This window comes from Urocampus carinirostris, chromosome 5 (assembly GCF_059441175.1).
Source record: "Urocampus carinirostris isolate Australia breed hairy pipefish chromosome 5, RoL_Ucar_1.0, whole genome shotgun sequence".
Lineage (NCBI taxonomy): Eukaryota > Metazoa > Chordata > Actinopteri > Syngnathiformes > Syngnathidae > Urocampus > Urocampus carinirostris.
This window is the reverse complement of record NC_142353.1, coordinates 41,365,932-41,385,303: the sequence shown is the minus strand read 5'-3', so window position 1 is coordinate 41,385,303 and position 19,372 is coordinate 41,365,932. Positions and strand designations below refer to the sequence as shown.

The 19,372-nt window shown below is 41.7% G+C and overlaps 1 protein-coding gene across 1 annotated transcript in view; it reads left to right on the top strand.

Annotated features, from left to right (window-relative positions):
- Nucleotides 1-1,127: 1,127 nt before the first annotated feature.
- Nucleotides 1,128-19,372, top strand: part of LOC148366413 (NMDA receptor synaptonuclear signaling and neuronal migration factor-like) — a 254,375-nt gene continuing 236,130 nt past the window's right edge. The window contains exon 1 of the mRNA XM_088336869.1: nucleotides 1,128-1,342. Within this exon, the coding sequence (XP_088192995.1) occupies nucleotides 1,233-1,342 (110 nt within the window). The 5' untranslated portion in view covers nucleotides 1,128-1,232. The remainder of the gene's footprint in view (nucleotides 1,343-19,372) is intronic.

Here is a 19,372-nt window from a genome sequence, read left to right as displayed (position 1 = left end):
ACGGTCGATTTGTTATTATGTTTGCCTACTGCCCGCATACACGAGAGATGGTGAGGAAAGAGAAAATGAAGTAGTGGTGGGGGAGAATGAGAAAACGAAGAAAATAGTGACCAGTGCTGAAAAACATTAATTAGTTGCAGTTTCCATAAATCAATTTTGTTATCGCTCAGATTACTGACACCCAAAAGTCGAGTTTTTCTCTGAAAGTAACCCCCATAGTTCCAAGTTAACTTGCACACTCGCTTTGAAGCCGAACCCCTAAAACTGCTTTAAAATAGTCACATAATCAAAGAAATAGAAGAAAATGTGTCTTTTCGACCCTGACTCCCACCTGTTTTTGCTCCCGTCTGTTTCCCGGCTTCGACCTGTTTTTGGATCCTGACCACGACTACTCTCCTCTCCTGGCTTTCGACTTGTATCAGATCCTGACGACGTTTTTTTGCTCTCCTGTCCCGGCTACTGACCCCTTTTTCCATTCCCGACTACGCCCTGCTCGCTACGGAAGTCCCACTTTCCGCGTTCAGAGTGACCTGCTTCCCACGTCCAGCGATCACCGGATCGTAGGTGCAACCCTTGCCTTTCTTCCAATAAAATTGAGAGAAGCGTAACGCAAGTGGGTCCTGTGTCCGTTCTGATCCTGACAGATCACAGCTTGTCATTATGGTAGAATGATCGGTCTGTAAGTCAGACCAAATTTGAACCACCTATATTTGGCATCAGGTAAAAATAAGGTACTTTTTTTTTTATAACACAAGGCATTTTTTTTACTATATGTGCAGCCAGGTACCGAAGGACCCAGGGGCCATACTGGTCCGGCAGTCCGGAGCTTGCTGACCGCTGCTTTCAAGGGCCACTAATTACCAAACACCTTTAACCATCTCCACTTTATTGTATTGATTTAGAAAACAATTTAGGTTCCAAACTGGGTTAAAGGAATAAATTGAATTCCTAAATCGAGGCGTATTTTATTTACAACCTCTGGAGCCTCCGCCCACGCTGAACTTGCGCACGTGCGAACGCGGTGGGCGGGGCTTTTATCCATATATGGGCATCTCTTCCTCTCGCATCTCGTGCAAACCAGAGCGTCGCTTCTCTCGCACGCGGCTCTTTTCCCAGTTGGCATCACGGCAGCTGCTTCTACTACACTCGGCATTGATGCTAACGTGAAGACTTCAAAAAGGACATTTTTCCTTTTATTTGTCTCATTAATACTTTGAGTTGAATATTGGGGAATGGTCCGCGCTTTCTTCACGGGTCCTGTCCACTTCAGCATGGGAACTGCGGCGTCCAAAAGGAAGAACCCGAGGAGTGATGCGATATCATCCGTGACTGCAAAAGTTCGGTAAATATTGGGTAGTTTTCTTGTGGGGAAGTGTGGGATAAAAATGGGGTGTCTTTGTAAAAGTTGAAAGTGAAATATTTTCCCTATTAAGTATGTGTTAACACTTAACAATGCCCAACTGAGTTCAAAACCGGGTTCCCGCTAAGGTCTTATAAACTTGAAAAAGTCTTAAATTTGATTACGGTAGAGTAAGGCATTTAATAGGTCTTCAATTTTGTCAACAAGTCTAACATTTTACTCTCAAATGTCCTGATTGTTCCCCGTCTCATCTGCGTGATAGAGCCATCCATCCATCCATTATCTGCACCGCTTATCCTCAGTAGGGTCACAAGGGTGCTTGAGCCCATCCCAGCTGACAGGGGACACCCTGAAATGGTTGCCAGCCAGTCGCAGGGCACACAGGGACAGACAACTCGCTCGCCCATTCACGCCTAGGGACAATCTGGACCTGTCAATCCACCTGAAATGCATGTCTTTGGAATGTGGGAGGAAACCGGAGTGCCCGGAGGAAACCCACGCAACCACAGGGAGAACATACAAACTCCGCACAGGAAGTCCGGTAGCTAGATTTGAACCCACACAGGAGGTTCCCAAGACCTTAGAACTGTGCCGCACACGCGCTAACCACTGCGCCGCCGTGCTGCCCCTCATTTTATAAAAAAAAATCATAGGTCGAGAAACTTGTATTACTTTTACATGGTGGAATCCCCGCGTAGGTGTCTGGGATCTTGCTGCTACGCTGTGCACATTTGAGACTGTATTTTTATTTTTTTGTATTAGACAATACTGTGTCATTTAGTGGTCAAATATTACAAACTGGGGCTGTAATAACCTCATGTAAGATGGCATTTCTGACAATCAAATCAAAACCTTGTCAGGAACCAGAACAGGATCAGGACCCGAAAGCGTGACGTTCTCACACAAGCCTTTTATTTTACGGGAAATGGGGAGTCATGCACGTTAGGCAGCAGTCTGGCGTGAAATGATAGGAAACCAGAAACCGACCAGATCGATTCCAATATCCCGAGTTGATATCGGACAGATGGGGTCGATACCGGACAGGACAGACAGACAGGGTTGATAATGAAACAGAATATCGAAAAAACAGGACAAATCAGACGGGAACGAAAACTGTAGAGAATAATAAACAGGACAAAAATAGACTGGAACGAAACTGGAAATCGATATCAAACGGGACAAAATAAACGGGAACATTACCGGACTGGAAATACCAACAGGAAAACAGGACCGAGTCAGATGTGTGATGGGACAAGGATTAAGTATCAATCGAGCACATTTATTATGGGGCATGCAAAACCATAAGTTAGCGTTTCTGTCATGACCAGAACGGAATCAGGACTCAAATGCGTAACGTTAAAAAAGACTGTGCGCATATTGGAAGAACAGGCGTGTAAATCGCAGATATAAATGTGGAAATGCAAAATATATGATTCACACTGGGATTTTTCTTTTAATGGTCCTAGTGAAATTGGAAACTGTCAGAACCAGAATAGGAGGAGGACCCAGATGCGTAACGTTTTCACACAAGCTTTATTTTACGGAAATGGGGCAATCATGCAGTGATTCGGCGATCGCTGGGCAAAAGAAGTAAGACAGATGTCCGGCGTGGAAGAACAGGAAGCCAGAGGCCGACGAGATCGATACCAGATACACGAGCAGATACCGGACAGACAGGGCCGATACCGGACAGGACGGGACAGCCAGAATTGATACCAGATACACAAGCAGATACCGGACAAACGGGATCGATACAGGACGGGACAGACAGGATTTATACCACATACTGGAGACTGGAGTCAGAAATCAGACAGGACTAGACAGACGGGATCGATACCGGGTACTGGAGACTGTAGTCAGATATCAGACAGGACGAGACAGATGGGATTGATACCAGACACTGGGGACTGTAGTCAGATATCAAACAGGACGAGATAGACTGGATCGATACCGGACAGGATTCAGGAGCAGGATACCGGACAGAGTCAAAACACACATCTTGAAGGTGCAGATGTTCGTTGACGGACTGACAAGGGGTGAGTGAGAGCACTGAGCTTAAATAGGAGGGAAGCCAATCGGGCAACGAGCCGCAGCTGGCGCCAAACGGGCGGGGCCAAGTGAGTGCAACCGTGTCAGAAACTTGGCTATGAAAGTCCTTAAAAGTCCTTAAATTTGGCCCTGGAAAAGCTTTACGAACCACTTCCTACCAAATACCCAGATTCAGTTGGTCTTCATAGACGGACACAGAGTAATTGATCTAACATTTGGGTTTGATTTGACGGAGGCTTCAACTGTAGCTCACGGTGTCAGATCTGCTCGTTTCAAAGCCGTCTGTAATGCTGTTTGATTTGTGAACTCACAACAGTCCTCAGGAAGCCTCCAAACTGTCAAGCATCCTGCTTGTTTTTATTTTCAGTCCTCTCAACAGCGTGCTATAAATGTCAGCAAAGGGAATCATATTTATTTACTGTTTCTTTGTATTCTTAAAGACGGGCTTCAGTCAAAGATGTTTCTGTCAGTTTTGTCTCCTCCAGTGCTTATAAATGATTAGAAAGTGAAAGGGAATGATATAAGTGTTGTTGCTCCTTATTGTAGTACACAGGGTTGGGTAGGGTTACTTTAACTTGATTACTTTCAGTTACTTTTGGATTACTCTAATATCAAATATGCTAATAAAAGACAAAATAAACTAAATATGAATAAAATGGGGCAGCACGGCGGCGCAGTGGTTAGCGCGTGTGCCGCACAGTTCTAAGGTCTTGGGAACCTCCTGTGTGGGTTCAAATCCAGCTACTGGACTTACTGTGTGGAGTTTGTATGTTCTCCCCGTGCTTGCGTGGGTTTCCTCCGGGCACTCCGGTTTCCTCCCACATTCCAAAGACATGCATTTCAGGTGGATTGGCCGGTCCAAATTGTCCCTAAGTGTGAATGCGCGAGCGAGTTGTCTGTCCCTGTGAGCCCTGCGATTGGCTGGCAACCAGTTCAGGGTGTCCCCTGCCCACTGCCCGATGATTGCTGGGATGGGCTCCAGCAACCCCGCGACCCTACTGAGGATAAGCGGTGCAGCTAATGAGATGAGATGAGAGATGAGATGAATAAAATGACTAAATTTTGTGCAGCCTTGGGGAGTAACAGAATACACGGAACGGCAAAATTGATGTCGGCAAGCTGTTTGGATTTATTTTCATTTTGTTTCTGTCGCATTTTATGTTAGTTTTGCCGGAGATCAAAGCCAGGAGAGAAAGCTTACCACGTGTTGTGAGTCATAATTGTATTCATATTTAGTTTCTTTTGTCTTTTATTAGCATATTTGGTATTGGAGTAATCCAAAAGTAGTTGAAAGTAATCCAGTTGAAGTAACCCTACCCAACCCTGGTAGTACACAAGTGTCAAATTCATGGCTTGCGGGCGAAATGTAACCCGTCCCAGAGCATTTTATGTGGTCTGCGAGACAATGCTGAAACGCAAGAGAAAAAAATCCCCAAAAATGACTTACAGTGTTGAATATATCCAGTTGATGTCGCCACTCGCAGAGCAGCGACAGTAGCCGCATTTGCAGACTATAATCAACCAGAGAAAATTTAGGAAATTCATTATTTTCTTGGAATAAAACTCAGACACGCTGTTTAAGGTAATACCTGGGTGTCTTTGCAGAAGTTTAGAGAAGCTGTCATGGTGACTGATTACATTCAACTGTGCCCACTCGTTTGGCGCTAGCTGCTGCTGGCTACCAGATTGGTTCCCCGTCCTACTTAGGCTCAGTCCTTTCACTCGCCGGTTGTCAGTCCGTCAGCGAACCTCTGTTTCTACAAAGCAAGCACTTTGACTCTGACTCCCGTCGGTCCCGCTTTTTGCACCAGTTTTCTACCTGTCCTTTCCTGATTTCCCCGTTTTGTCTCCGGCTACGACCTGTTTTTTGACCCCAAAAACATTTTGCTCTCCTGTCCCGACTCACGATCCGTTTTTGATCCCAACCATGTTTTGCTATCCCGTCCCGGCTTACGACTCGTTTTTGATCCCGACCACGTTTCGCTCTCCCGTCCCGGCTTACAACCCATTTTTGATCCCGACCGCGTTTTGCTCTCCTGTCCCGGCTATCGGCCTGTTTTTTCCGTCCTCAGCACCACGATATCCCGCTCCGGAAGACCCACTTTCGCATTCGGAACACTCCGGATCGCGGGTGCTGCCTTTCCTCTATATCTCAATAAACTTGTGAAAAACGTTACGCGATTGGGTCTACCCTTTGTTCTGATTGTGACAGAAGCTTTATTTCCCCTCTATAATAGATATAAAATCTAACAGCAAATTATGCATATTCAGGTCAACATTTTCAAAATCAAATTTAAAAAAAAGCAGAAAGACATTTTAATCATTAAATTAGTCGTTTGAATTAGTTTTTGTGTGCTATTTTTTACACTTTTTTGAGTCTTCATTAATTTTCCTGCGTTTAATAAACTGCAGTGGAAATTAATTGTATTTTTTTGCTTTTCTTAAACAAATGCACAGTTGATAAACAGTACAAAATATTAAATCAAAGGAAATGATAAAAACACATTGAGGAAAAAAATCCTCAATAATGGTTTTGTTAACAAATCTTGCATCCCTGAATCATGATTTGATTGCGAGTCTACGAAAAGACCTCCTGTCACGGTTGCCATGGCGTCCAATTGGCCCCACCCGTGTGGCGCCAGCTGCGGCTCGTTGACAGATTGGCTTCCCTTCTATCTAAGCTCAGTGCTCTCACTTACCCTTTGTCAGTCCGTCAACGAACCTCTGCGACCACAAGACGTGGGTTTTGACTCTGTCAGGTTTCCTGCTTGTGTTTCCTGCCTGGTATTGTTCCCGTCTATTTTGTCCTTTTAATATCCATCTTCAGTTTCGTTCCCTTCTAGTTTTTCCTTTTTAATTTCGATCTCCAGCGTTTGATATCAATCCTGTCTGTCCGGTTTCAACCCCATCCGTCTGATATCTACTCGTACAATTGGTATCGATCTCGTCGGCCTCCGGCTTCCTGTCATTCCACGCCAGACTGCTGCCTTACGTCTTCCGCCCAACGATCGCTGAATCACTGGCGTTTTCGTTAACGTGCATGACTGCCCCATTTCCCATAAAATAAAAGCTTGTGTGAGAAACGTCACGCATCTGGGTTCTCCTCCTATTCCGGTTCACTTTTTATGCTATTAATTTACCGGTCCAGCCCCTGTGAAAATGTTCTTATTCTACTATTTGGCCCTTGAACTGTTATGAGTTTGACACCCTTGTGGTAGTAGATCGTCAGTTTTTGGGACAGTAGTCAATTTTTTTTGTAATGTAAGCAGTGTCTCATTTACAATGCCTGCAGGCAATTTAGGGAAATTCCAGGAGCACAGCAAAGTATTTGAAAAGCTGACTTTTTGATTTGTTGTCGAGTCGCTCAACCAATTCAAGTGCAAAAAAATGAAATATCTCTCAGCACACTATTCCTTTATGCTTTGTGATTTATAAACAATATATTCACTCCAAATTGGGTTTCTCAAGGAACTAAAGCTGAGATGGATGGACGATTTTTTCTCTTCTCACGTTGATGTTCCACATACAATCACACTTACGGATTTTGTACTCTCCAAGAAATACATTTTTAAAGAAGTGAAATTAAGTCAAGTTATGTTTATTTGTGACACCCTTAATCACAAGGAGTCTCAAAGGGATGCACAGACCACAGATTATTGCAAACTACAGACTATTAGGACACCATCCCCTGATCTAAAACCTACATGAGGGCAAGGAAAAACTCAAAAGCCTCAGCATGAGGAAAATGAAGAAACCGTGAGAAGGTACTCATCCCCTTTCCAGGGTGACCAAGCTGCAATGGATGTTACATTAACAAACAATGAAATATCAATAAAATAATAATTGAAATATAATATAAAATAACAAAATAAAATACAAAGGATGACTAGGTTGCAATGGATGTAGCATTAACAAACAACAACTAATATAGGTCATTCATAAGTTATTGTCACCGTTGCTATGGCGCCCAATTGCCCCCGCCCGTGTGGCGCCAGCTGCAACTCATTGACAGATTGGCTTTCCGTCTATTTTATGCTCAGTGTTCTCATTCTTTCTTTGTCAGTGCGTCAACAAACCTCTGCCCCGCAAGACGTGGGTTCTGTTTTCCTGTCTGGTATTGTTCCCGTTTATTCTGTCCTGTTTAGTATCGATTTTCAGTTTCGTTCCCGTCTCTTTTGGTCCTGTTTAGAATAGAATAGAATAGAATAGAATAGAATAGAATAGCATAGAATATACCTTTATTGTCATTGTTACAAAATGGATTAACATATTGTGACAACGAAATTGGGCATGGCACTACAGTTTCACTTATTGACAGTGAGGATAAAAGAAACCAAGAAGATAAAGGAACAGAGAGAATAATGTTATAAAACAAGGAGGATAAGGTTATAGTTTTAATTTACACAATATTTATTATTCTTTCCAGTTTTCGTTCCCGTCTTGTTTGCCCTGTTTATTTTAATATCCTGTTTAATTATCAATCATGTCTGTCCTTTCCTGTCCGGTATCGACCCCATCTATTCAAAATCTGCTCGGGCAATTGGAATCGATCTCGTCGGTCTCTGGCTTCCTGTCTTTCCACGCCAGACCACTGTCTAACATGCATGACGCCCCATTTCTTGAAAATAAAGTACTTGTGTGAGAACGTCACGCGTTTGGGTCCTGATCCTTTTCTGGTTCATGACAGTTATAGAATATAAGTGTGTTTTAAGCCTAGATTTAAACAGTTCCTCTGAGGTTGCAGATTGAATCTCAGGGGGCAGAGCATTCCACAGAGAATGCTCTCGAACCTGCGGCTCTCTTCTTGGCTCTTGCGATCACGAGTAGACCAAGATTTTCTGAGCGAATCTTATAAGTTAAATACAATGGCTAGTTTTACAAAAAAACTAACACATTCACACATCAAAGTACAGATTAGAATTGCCTTGCATACAAATATTTACTGTTGTTTGTGACTTTACTACTACTGCTATTGCTAAAATACTGTCATGTCCTGCTCGGTTGTCCTGGCGCCCAGCTGGCCCCGCCCCTTGACACCGGCTGAGACGCATTGGACTGATTGCTTTTGGAGTACTTAAATGCTCCTTTTGGGACTGCCCGTTGCCAGATCATTGTTTAACCCTTGTTGAAACTCTGTTCATGCCCGTTTGATCTGAGTAATGCCTAGTTTGTAATTTTGATTGCCTGTTTGTTTTGTTTTTGGTCCGTTTGTGTGTCGGACAATTTTTCTTTCCTGATTAAAGTGACAGATCGTCTACGCATATGAGTTCCGACGTCCTGCTTCCCGGTCCGTTTCCTGACAAATACATGATCACGACTTCAAAATATAGAATAGATGGAATGGACCTCCATTGTTAATCGAGAATCTTTCTAATGCCCAAGCACTGACAACGTTAAGGATTTGCATGACATTCTGCATAAATTGTCATTGTCATGCAAATAAGCGGGTGAAAAGTCTTGATACCAGCCTTATATACTCTGAAAGGATTACTGCATTTGAAGAATGGATTCGAAGGTCGAAAAGGTTATCGTGTGCATTACTTATGGACTTTTTCTCTGTCAGTAAAGTTCTCCCCGGAAATTGGAACAATAGTTTTATTTTAACGAGTGCTTTGGAGAAGACATGTCTACCATAGATAAATGAGAAGTACGTACTTCAAATATTATACACAGCATAGCTTTATGAATTGGTTTGGTTCGGCAATGTTGTTTAAGATAGATAGATAGATAGATAGATAGATAGATAGATAGATAGATAGATAGATAGATAGATAGATAGATAGATAGATAGATAGATAGATAGATAGATAGATAGATAGATAGATAGATAGATAGATAGATAGATAGATAGATAGATAGATAGATAGATGGATGGATAGATAGATAGATAAAATAAAATAATAAAATAAAAGATATAGAATACAGAAATACCCAATACAACGTGTTGCTATAGAGTATTTAAATAGTGCTACAGAAAATACACACTGTAATTGTCACGAACCAGGACAGAAAACAGGCAGCAGAACCCAATCGCGTAACGTCACTCACAGTTTATTGGGGAGAAGGGGAATGAGCGCACACTTGATCGGAACGAGGAAGTGGTCAAAGTCAAACAGGTCGGGGCGAGAACAAAACAGGAGCAAAACACAGGCAAAAACGGAGATTCTAAGAGCTTGGCAAAACAAGCGCAAAAACACAGGCAAACACAGGGCTTGGCATATCACAACAGAGTTTGGCTGGAGTTTAGCAGACGCTTTGACACCAGGCGACTCACTAGACAGCGTTTAAGTAGTCCGGCAGCAATCTGTCAACGCGATTCATCTGGTGTCCATGGGCGGGGCCAATTGGGCGCCGTGGCAACGTGACAGAACCTGGCGCCACACGGAGGGGACCTATTGGGCGCCATGACAACCGCAACGTGACAGTAATAAAAATAAGGTATGCAAATGTGGGGGTGGGGTTTCATGTGGGCTTTTACTCCCCCGGGTGGAGTTAAAGAGCCTCATGGCATGAGGAATAAATCATCTCAGTCTGTCGGTGGAACAAGACTGTGACAGCAGTCTGTCGCTGAAGCTGCTCTTCTGTCTGGAGATGATGCTGTGTAGTAGATATAATTAATTGTCCATGGTTGACCGCAGCTTGTTCAGCCTCTCAGCTACAGTTGTCAGGCTGTCCAGCTCTGTGCCCACAACAGTGCCCGCCTTCCTGACCAGTTAATTAAGACGAGGGGCATCCTTCTTCTTAGCGCTGCCTCCTCAACAAACTGCCGCATAGATCTAAATCTCTGAACTGGAAATCTCCCAAAAGCGGCTGTTGAACTTAAGATTTAAACATCGTAAACAAGGTGAAATCGTTTTCCTTGTCATTTTGTAACGGTTTCGATGGAGCCACTTGCAATCTTTTGGTCGAAAGCATTAATTACACAATGCACTGCCGATGTTGACACTGATTTGTAGTGGAAGGAAGAACCTCTTAGGTTGATTTAAACTGTGTGGTTCAAGTGACACCGTAATGATTTTTTTTGTCGATATGGGTCATGTCAGCATAAATAAAAGGGCATCTCTAGTAAAGTAGTAGACAGCAAATTAAAACTGGCATATTGTCTATATGGGGAAAGGGAGAGGTCGACAAACTAAGAAACCGACATTAAGACTATTACAAGATTTACAACGAACCATTATTTTACCAATCGGAGCAGGACGTATATCGGCCCCGCCCCAAAACATATACACAAGAGAGCAGAGAGACTTGAAATGAGAGGGGAACACGTTTATATCGATCAAACATTCGGTCGTGTTCCGATGTTGTCCAGACAGTCGCATTTATGCTGTGTTCAGTCAGCGCTGACGTGTTGTTTTTCTCTAGTCGGGTGCTTGATCCGAGTCGTGGTGACCCAAAATAGTTCTTTAACAGTTAAGCAAATAGTTAGAATCCAATTTCTTATCAGTTAAGTAAACAGTTTGAGACGTCCCGACCCGGACAAAGTCCCGTCAGTCACGTACCCTCAAAATGCCTCTTACTTTCCACAATAGTATATTCATTTTCCATTTGATCAGATAAACGTCAAGACCAGAACGGATTTAGGACCCAGATGCGTAACGTTTACCACAAGTTTATTGAGATTAAGAGGAAAGGCGATCCGGTGCTCGCCGGACGCGGGAAGCAAGCCGCTTACAATCGGAACGTGTTCCGAATGCGGAAGTGGATGTTCCGGAGCGGAAGTGGATCAGGTCGATAGCCGGGACAGGGGTGCAAAACGTGGTCGGGGTAAAAAAACAGGTCGTAGCCGGAGACAAACGTGAAAATCAGGAACGGACAGGTGGAAAACCGGGGAGTCAAAAGTCAAAGTGCTTGCCTTGTAGAAACAGAGGTTTGCTGACGGACTGACAACCGGCGAGTGAAAGGACGGAGCTTAAATAGGATGGGGAACCAATCACGAAGCCCGCAGCAGCTGGCGCCAAACGAGCGGGCACAGGTGAAATAAATCAGTCATCATGACAATAAAGTTTTTTGAAAACCCAATTATTGATCCATTTCTGGGTTGCCTTAAAGGGACAACGTGTATTACTTAGCGCCTCCAGGTGGTTTAAAAAAAACTTTTATTAATTTAAATACTAAGCAAAAATAACGGAACTATCATAAAAAAACATGCATTTTTTAAAATGTTAATTGGTCAAGAAATTAGCATCTATTTGACATTAGATGATCCTCAACTAGAGGGAGCCGACACAAATGACTGCCATATTGCTACCCTTAAAACATGTCTTTTTCTTCTTCTTTCCTTTTGCACATAATTTCAATGAATTCTTTTTTCACCCAAAAAATGAAAACATTTTAAAACGTAGTAAAAAAAATATTTTCACTGTAAGACCATTTGTGCCAATTTTAAGTATTACATTTGTTATTTTTCTTTTTATTTCTTAACTTCTTTAAGTTATTTTTCTTTCTTTTTTCCTTTTTCTTTATTTTCCATTTTATGTTTTTTTTTCATATTTTTCTTTCTTTTTTCCCCTTTTCATGTTTTCTATCTTTTATTTATTTTCTTTTTTTTCTTTTTTTTTAATTTTTATTATGTTTTCCTACTTTTCCCCCTTTTTCTTCCCTTTTTTCCCTTTTTCATTTACATCATTTTTCCTGAAAGGCTAGGCAAAAAGGTCATAGAAAATAATGTGTTTTTGTGACTTTAAGTCTTCATAGTTCTTATTCGTTCTTGTGCTTTGTAACACTCATTTTCGTTTGCACAAGACCACGCAGAGACGTATAGTGGTTTAATGTTACACACTGTACCCTTCAGAAAATGGGCATAAATGTTTATATTTATTTCAAGTATTCGGGTAAAAACCTTCGAACCTCTAAAGCAGGGGTGTCAAACTCATTTCAACTCGGGGGCCACACAATAGAACAAACATTCTGTCGGGGGCCGGACTAGTAGATGAAAGAGAAAGAAAAAGAGATGGAAAGAAATAAGAGAAAGAGGGAGGGAAAATGAGAGAGAGCGGGACAAAGAAAGAAAAAGAGAGAGAGGGAGAGAGCGTAAGAAACAAAAGATAAAAAGTCGTGAGAGAGGGGGAAAAGAAAGGGAGAGGAAGAAAGAAATCCAAAGAGAAATAGAAAGACAGAAGGAGAGAAAAGAGAAAAGAAAGCACAAAGGGTATGAAGAAAGAGAGAAAAAAGAGAGAAAAGGAAAAAAGGAAGTTAGAGCAAAAGAGGTTAAAAGACACAGAGAGAGAAAGATACAAAGAGCAACAAAGGAAGAGAAAAAGACAGACACAGAGAGTGAAAGAGACAGAGACAGAGAGTGGGAGAAAAGGGGTGGAAAAGAAAGAGAGAAAGAGAGAGAGAAATACAAGTACAGTGTCTTTGTTCAAGGCACCTTTATTCGGCAACATCAAGATGACATATATCAACCTGCAGCTTGTTTTTCTCTTGCGCTTCTCTGAGTGTTGTCTCATGGGCCGGATTCAATCCCTTAGCGGGCCTGATCTTGCCCCCGGGCCGCCTGTTTGACACCTGTGCTCTAAAGTAATCACTTTGAATGAAGACTCTAATACAAAAAATGACTGCCCCCTAAAAATGTTAACAAAAAATGTTCAATATTTGTTTATATTTCATTTTATAACATTTAATTTTTGAGAAGCTTGCGTGTGGCCTTGGAATAGATTATGATGAAGTGAATATAGTCTTGGGTTTGACTCCCGTTCAAACCCTCAAGCCAAGACATTTTGTAGAGAGGGTAGATAATGTTTGTATCAGGCTAAAGCATAGTGGACATTGTTGTGCAACACTGTCTTGCTTTCGGCAGCCATGCTTGAATAGTTGAGTATAAATCCTTTATTGCACAGGTGTCAAACAGGCGGCCCGCGGGCCAGATCAGGCCCGCTAAGGGATTGAATCCGGCCCGCGAGACAAGACTCAGAGAAGCGCAAGAGATAAACAAGCTGCAGGTTGAAATATGTCAACATGATGTTGACAAAGCCAGCTGCCTCTCACAAAGGCGCTGTACTTGTATTTATTTCTCTCTCTCTTCCTTTCTCTTCTTTCTTTCTCTCCTTTCTTTTCTTTCTCTTCTTTCTTTTCTTTCTTTTCTTTCTTTTTTTTCTTTTCTTTCTTTTCTTTCTTTCTCTTCTTTTCTTTCTCTTCTTTCTTTCTCTTCTTTCTTTCTCTTCTTTCTTTCTCTTTGTTTTTTCTTTTCTTTCTCTTCTTTCACTTCTTTCTTTCTCTTCTTTCTTTTATTTCTCTTTTTTCTTTTCTTTATCTTCTTTCTTTCTCCTTTTCATTCTCTTCTTTCTTTCTTTTCTTTCATTCTCTTCTTTCTTTCTTTCTTTCTTTCTCTTCTTTCTTTCTTTCTTTCTTTCTCTTCTTTCTTTCTCTCTTTCTCTTCTTTCTTTCTCTTCTTTCTTTCTCTTTGTTTTTTCTTTTCTTTCTTTTTTTCTTTCTTTCTCTTCTTTAATTCTCTTCTTTCTTTCTTTCTCTTCTTTCTTTCTTTCTCTTCTTTCTTTCTTTCTCTTCTTTCTTTCTCTTCTTTCTTCCTCTCTTTCTCTATCTTTTTCTTTTTCTCTTTCTTTTTCTCTTTCTCATTCTCTCTCTTTCTTTCTTTTCTCTTCCCTTCTCTTTAATCTACTAGTCCGGCCCCCAACAGAATTTCTGTTCTATCGTGTGGCCCTCGAGTTAAAATGAGTTTGACACCCCTGCTTTATTGACTATCAACAGTACCCTGCGCTTTCTCATATTTTGCAGCCCTTAACCAATTAGAGAAGAAGATTTTTGCAGTGAATTCTCCCATTCTACGGTTCTAACACTGCCTTTTACAGATCGAGTGAATTGTCATCGATTTTTGCATTTTTTTGTGATATTTTAAAGATTTAAATGTTTTTTCTAAATGCAAGTATTCATATTTTGCTAGATTTTGTTGTCCAATGTGATTAATCTATCAAAATAATCATCGAAACCTTAAGTAACCAGTGCAATAATTTATATACAAAAGCTCTGCCGTTTGAATCAATGTTAGCCAACCTAGCTTGTTGGTGTCATGACAGCCAAGTTCCAAAACCTGTCAAAATAAATTAAAATATGCAGTGAAGAAAATAAGTATTTGATCACCCTGCTATTTTGCTTTTTCTACCACTTAGAAATCATGGAGAGGTCTGAAATGTTCACCATAGGTGCATGTTCACTGTAAAAGAGATAAACTAAAAAGAAAAATCCAGAAATGTCAGAGGGACCAGGACAGAACAGGAAACTTCAGAGCGTTCGTTACAGTTCTTTATTTAGGGAAGCGTACAGGGCTAGCGGGAGACGCGATGGCCGTCGGACGTCAGCAGCGGCGCCGGGAAAGTAGCTTCGGAACACGTAGCCAATCGGAGAGCGGAAGTCTAGCAGGTCAAGTTTACCGGGACTGGAGAGAAGATCGTAGCGTGGGACGGAAGCAGGTCGGAAACAGATCAAGACGGAACAGGTAATCAGGAGAGTCATACAGGGAACAAACGTAATCCTCAGACGAAGAGGTCTCGGCGCGGCGTGCTTAAAAAGGGAACATAAACCAATCAGAAGACGTCCACTTTATAGCTCCAGGTGACTCTAGTTAGCAATCACGACAAGAAATCACAATGCATGATTTTTTCACAATTATTTTGTGTGATACCTCTGCAAATAAATATTTGAACACCTGTGTATCATCGTAGAATTATGACCTAGAAAGACCAGTTAGTCCGCTCATTCGAAGTTTTGTGGTTGGATGAGACCAAAATAGAACTTTTTGGTCATAATTCCATTAAGCGTGTTTGGAGGAAGAAGAATGAAGAGTACAATCTGAAGAACACTATCCCTACTGTGAAGTGTGGGGGTGGTAGCATCATGCTTTGGGGGTGTTTTTCCGCACATGGGACAGGACGAGTACACTGCATTAAAGAGAGGATGACTGGGGCCGTGTATTGTGAGATTTTGGGGAACAACCTCCTTTCCTCAGTCAGAACATTGAAGATGGGTCGTGGTTGGGTCTTAAAACACCACAACGACCTGAAGCCCACAGACAGGAAAACCAAAAAAGTGGCTCCGTAAGAAGCATATTCTAGCAATTTTCTAGCATGGCCCTGCAGGTCTCCAGACCTGAACCCAAACGAAAATCTTTGGACGGAGCTCAAACTCTAGGTTTCTTAGCGACAACCCAGAAACCTGACTTATCTAGAGAAGATCTGTGTGGAGGAGTGAGCCAAGATCCCTCCTGCAGTGTGTGGAAAACCTACAAGATGTATTCGTAAAAAAACAAAAAAAACATTATAAAACATTATAAAACATTAAAAAGTGCAGTACAGACGCTGCCCTACTTACGAACGAATTCCGGACGATTGCTCCTAAAATTAATTTGTTCTGGACAATTGCTCCTAAAATGAATTTGTTCGTAAGTTGCTTCAGTGCTATATTTTGTATGGAATGTATGTTTAAGGTTTATATAAGTAACCTGTATTGTTTTTTACTAAAAAAATAAACATTTCATAAACTAATATGCACTATAAAAATAAATAAAGTTACGTTTAACTTACTTTTGGAAGATGGGCATCAAGAGGTCCTCCTCCATGGTAGAGCGTGGACGACAAAAAAAGCCATCCAACCATTTTCTCTACCGCATCGTTTTCTTATTCCACTTTTATTTCAAATGAAACAGCTCGCCTCTTCTATACACTTCACACCAACCATATTGAATGGATGAACGAGACATTAAACTTTAAAAATGTCAAAGTTCTTAGCGCGCTAGAGATACTGTGCAGTATGTCTACACACAAACTAGGAAGAGGAAGCGGATTTTTTTCACTTCCGGGTGGATGCTGGGTGACCTCTCACAGCCGGTAGCGGTGGAAAGAAGCACTACAGTAATGTCCTGTACTCAGAAAAAGAAGCACACAATATAATATCTGACTTATGGCAATGTACTTTTGGACATCCCGGAAAAAATGATCAGTTTTTATTAAGAAAGAGTACAGGATTTGCATCCGCGATCCGATGATCGTCAGTCACGGGTAGCATATAGCAGGAACACGGAATTGGCACTTCCGTGTCAGGCGAGGGTAGTCGTAGACAGCGAGAAAAACAGGTCGATGGCCGGGGCGGAGGAGCAAAAACAGCAACAGGTATCAGGCAGGAAACAGGGCAGGATAGAGTCCGAGAGTCACAAAAAGCTTGCCTAGGTGGGAGCATAGGTTCACAGACGATCGGACAAGTGTTTTTAGGAAGGCGGGGGTTTAAAAAGAGTCCAACAGCCAATCAGGGTCCGTGGCTGCTGGCGCCATCGGGGCAGCCTCAGGTGCCCCGCATCACTAATCATGACAGTATCTACCGTTTTCTGTAAGTAGAATGGTCAAAAGTAGGGGAGCGTCTGTTCTTCCGTTTGATAAACAGGCTGTAAATATGGTTTGTTCTTTGGTTTAAATAAACAATAGAGTATTTAATAATTTTTCTATAAATTCTACTTCATGGGTTTTGACTATCATGGGTCTTTTTGGAACACAACCCCTGCGAAAAACAAGGGATTACTTTAAAAGTATCTGCTCAAAATGCAAGAACAGATACTTTATGGCAGCAATATCGATACTTATCAGTACTAAATTCATTTTCTTTTTGTATTTTGGGGTCCTGTGGGACATCTGTAAGGTGGAATTTCCCAGAAAAATTGTGTATCTCTAAACCAGATGGTATCATGTTTCCTTTTCAAGTATTGGTACCGCCCAAAGAGGCGTTTCTTTCTTTCTTTGTCTTTGTTCTATCTAAATAAATGCAGTTGGGGCGGGAAGTTGCTACAGGTAAACAAAGAAAAGTAGTGCGTACAACTATTGCATTTAAGAAAGAAATAATAGCAAAATATGAAGGAGGTGTGCGAGTGTCTGATCTTGCTAGAGTCGCATCCCGCAGGAGTTAGGGAGCACGGCCAAAGGACGAGGCCCTTCACAGTGGAACCTCGGTACTCGACCATAATCCGTTCTAGAACCCTGTTCGAAAACCGATTTGTTCGATTACCGAAATCATTTTTCCCATTAAAAATAATATAAATCGTTTTAATCTGTTCCAACACCCTGAATGTTTACCTTGAATGTTTAACGTAAACAAAGCTAACCCAGGCTAGTCGTACGTTCGCGTTATAGTAATCTTCAGTACGAAAGATTACGCTAACATGAACGTGTAAAAATAAAAAAATCAGGTCGTTTACAAGTTATTTAGCACCCGGGTCTCCACAACAAGTGGTGAGCGGTTCATTGGAAAGGGGGCTGCGTCCCAACACCCTGAATGTTGGGCTCCGTTCCAACACCCTGAATGCTTACCTTGAATGTTTAACGTAAACATGAAGCTAACCCAGGCTAATCGTACGTTCGCGTTATAGTAATCTTCAGTACGAAAGATTACGCTAACATAAACGTGTAAAAACTTTAAAAAAAAGGATAAAGAATAGAATTATGCATAGGATTTATTACCTTTGTGGTGGTCAGCAGAAGGCGCAGGTGGACAGTGGGGTATTCCCCTAGCAAGACCAGACACTCGCACACCTTCATATTTTGCTATTATTTCTTTCTTAAATGCGATAGTTGTACGCACTACTCTTCCTTTTTCACCTGTAGCAACTTTGCTGCTTGCACTGACTTTCTTCGGAGGCATAATTAGGGGCTAAAACACTTCGTACGCCTAAAAGCGAAAGCAAAACGAAACACAGTTGGTCACGAAAAGAGCCATCTACACCCGTACGCCGCTCAGCAAGAATTTCTCGAAATTTTTGGTCGGACTCCGATTTGTTCGAACTGAGAGGCGTTCGAAAACCGAGGTTCCACTGTAGTAGTAAAAATAAGACTAAATGCTTGGTGTATTTTTTTGTGATCAACCAACTTAAAAATAGCTCTCCTACTACATGAGATCGACATGGATCCAACAACATCTATTCACAAAAATGCTTGTTTTTCCTTCACCAGTGATTTACAGTCCAGTATGACATCCACACAAATGCACAAACACAAAACAATTCACAAAGCAAAAAAAATCTTCTCTCATAACAAAGAAGATCCTATATTGCCCCTGCAGCTCGGTGCTATTGCACATTAATGTCTCCCACTGGGAGGCATCTATACACTATTCACTGTATACATTTTCTCAAATCTTTTCTTGACGGGGGAGTCATTGTGCATCCCTCATTTGAGCTTCTCCCATGCACATCTTACCATCCACTGTATAGATCGTTGTCTCCATTCTCTACTTGTTTAGAACAAATTACCGTATTTTCCGCACTATAAGGCGCACCTAAAAGCCTTTATTTCTTTCAAAAGCTGACCATGCGCCTTATAATACAGCGCGCCTTATATATGGATCAATATTAAGTCGCAAGGTCTCGCAACAAAGGCAAGCAGCCGCCAACTAGATTTTTCCTCGTAGGCGATGTGGTCCGCGGTGTATGCTGGGATACATATGCCGGCGTTTCATTTCCCAGCTGATGTGTCAATCATCATTTGAATCAGTCACTATTGGCTAAAGTTATTCGGCGCTAAAGGGGGCGGATCCTTTTTATCATTTACAGGCTCGCATAGGCTAAAGGGGCGAAACAAAGCCTGCAATTGGCCGAAAAATATGAATGTGAATGGCAAGTTTGCTTGAACTACGGCATAGAGAAAACATGTTTTATTATTCTGTATTTGTAAATATTTTATTCTCCTGGATTTATTACACTCACGGATACAAGAGGACCATGGTTGCACATTATTATTGAACGCAACGACTTCGGTGAGCTACTCCGGCTATATATTTTCCCAGTATCTTGTTTCAAACTGATCTCGATGTTTCTGTGATGAGTCTATTTTTAAATTAAACTCAATTCCAAGTGTTTATTGTCATATGCACAGTAAAGTTCATCTCATCTCATTAGCCGTACCGCTTATCCTCATTAGGGTCGCGGGGGGGCTGGAGCCCATCCCAGCCATCTCCAGGCAGTGGGCA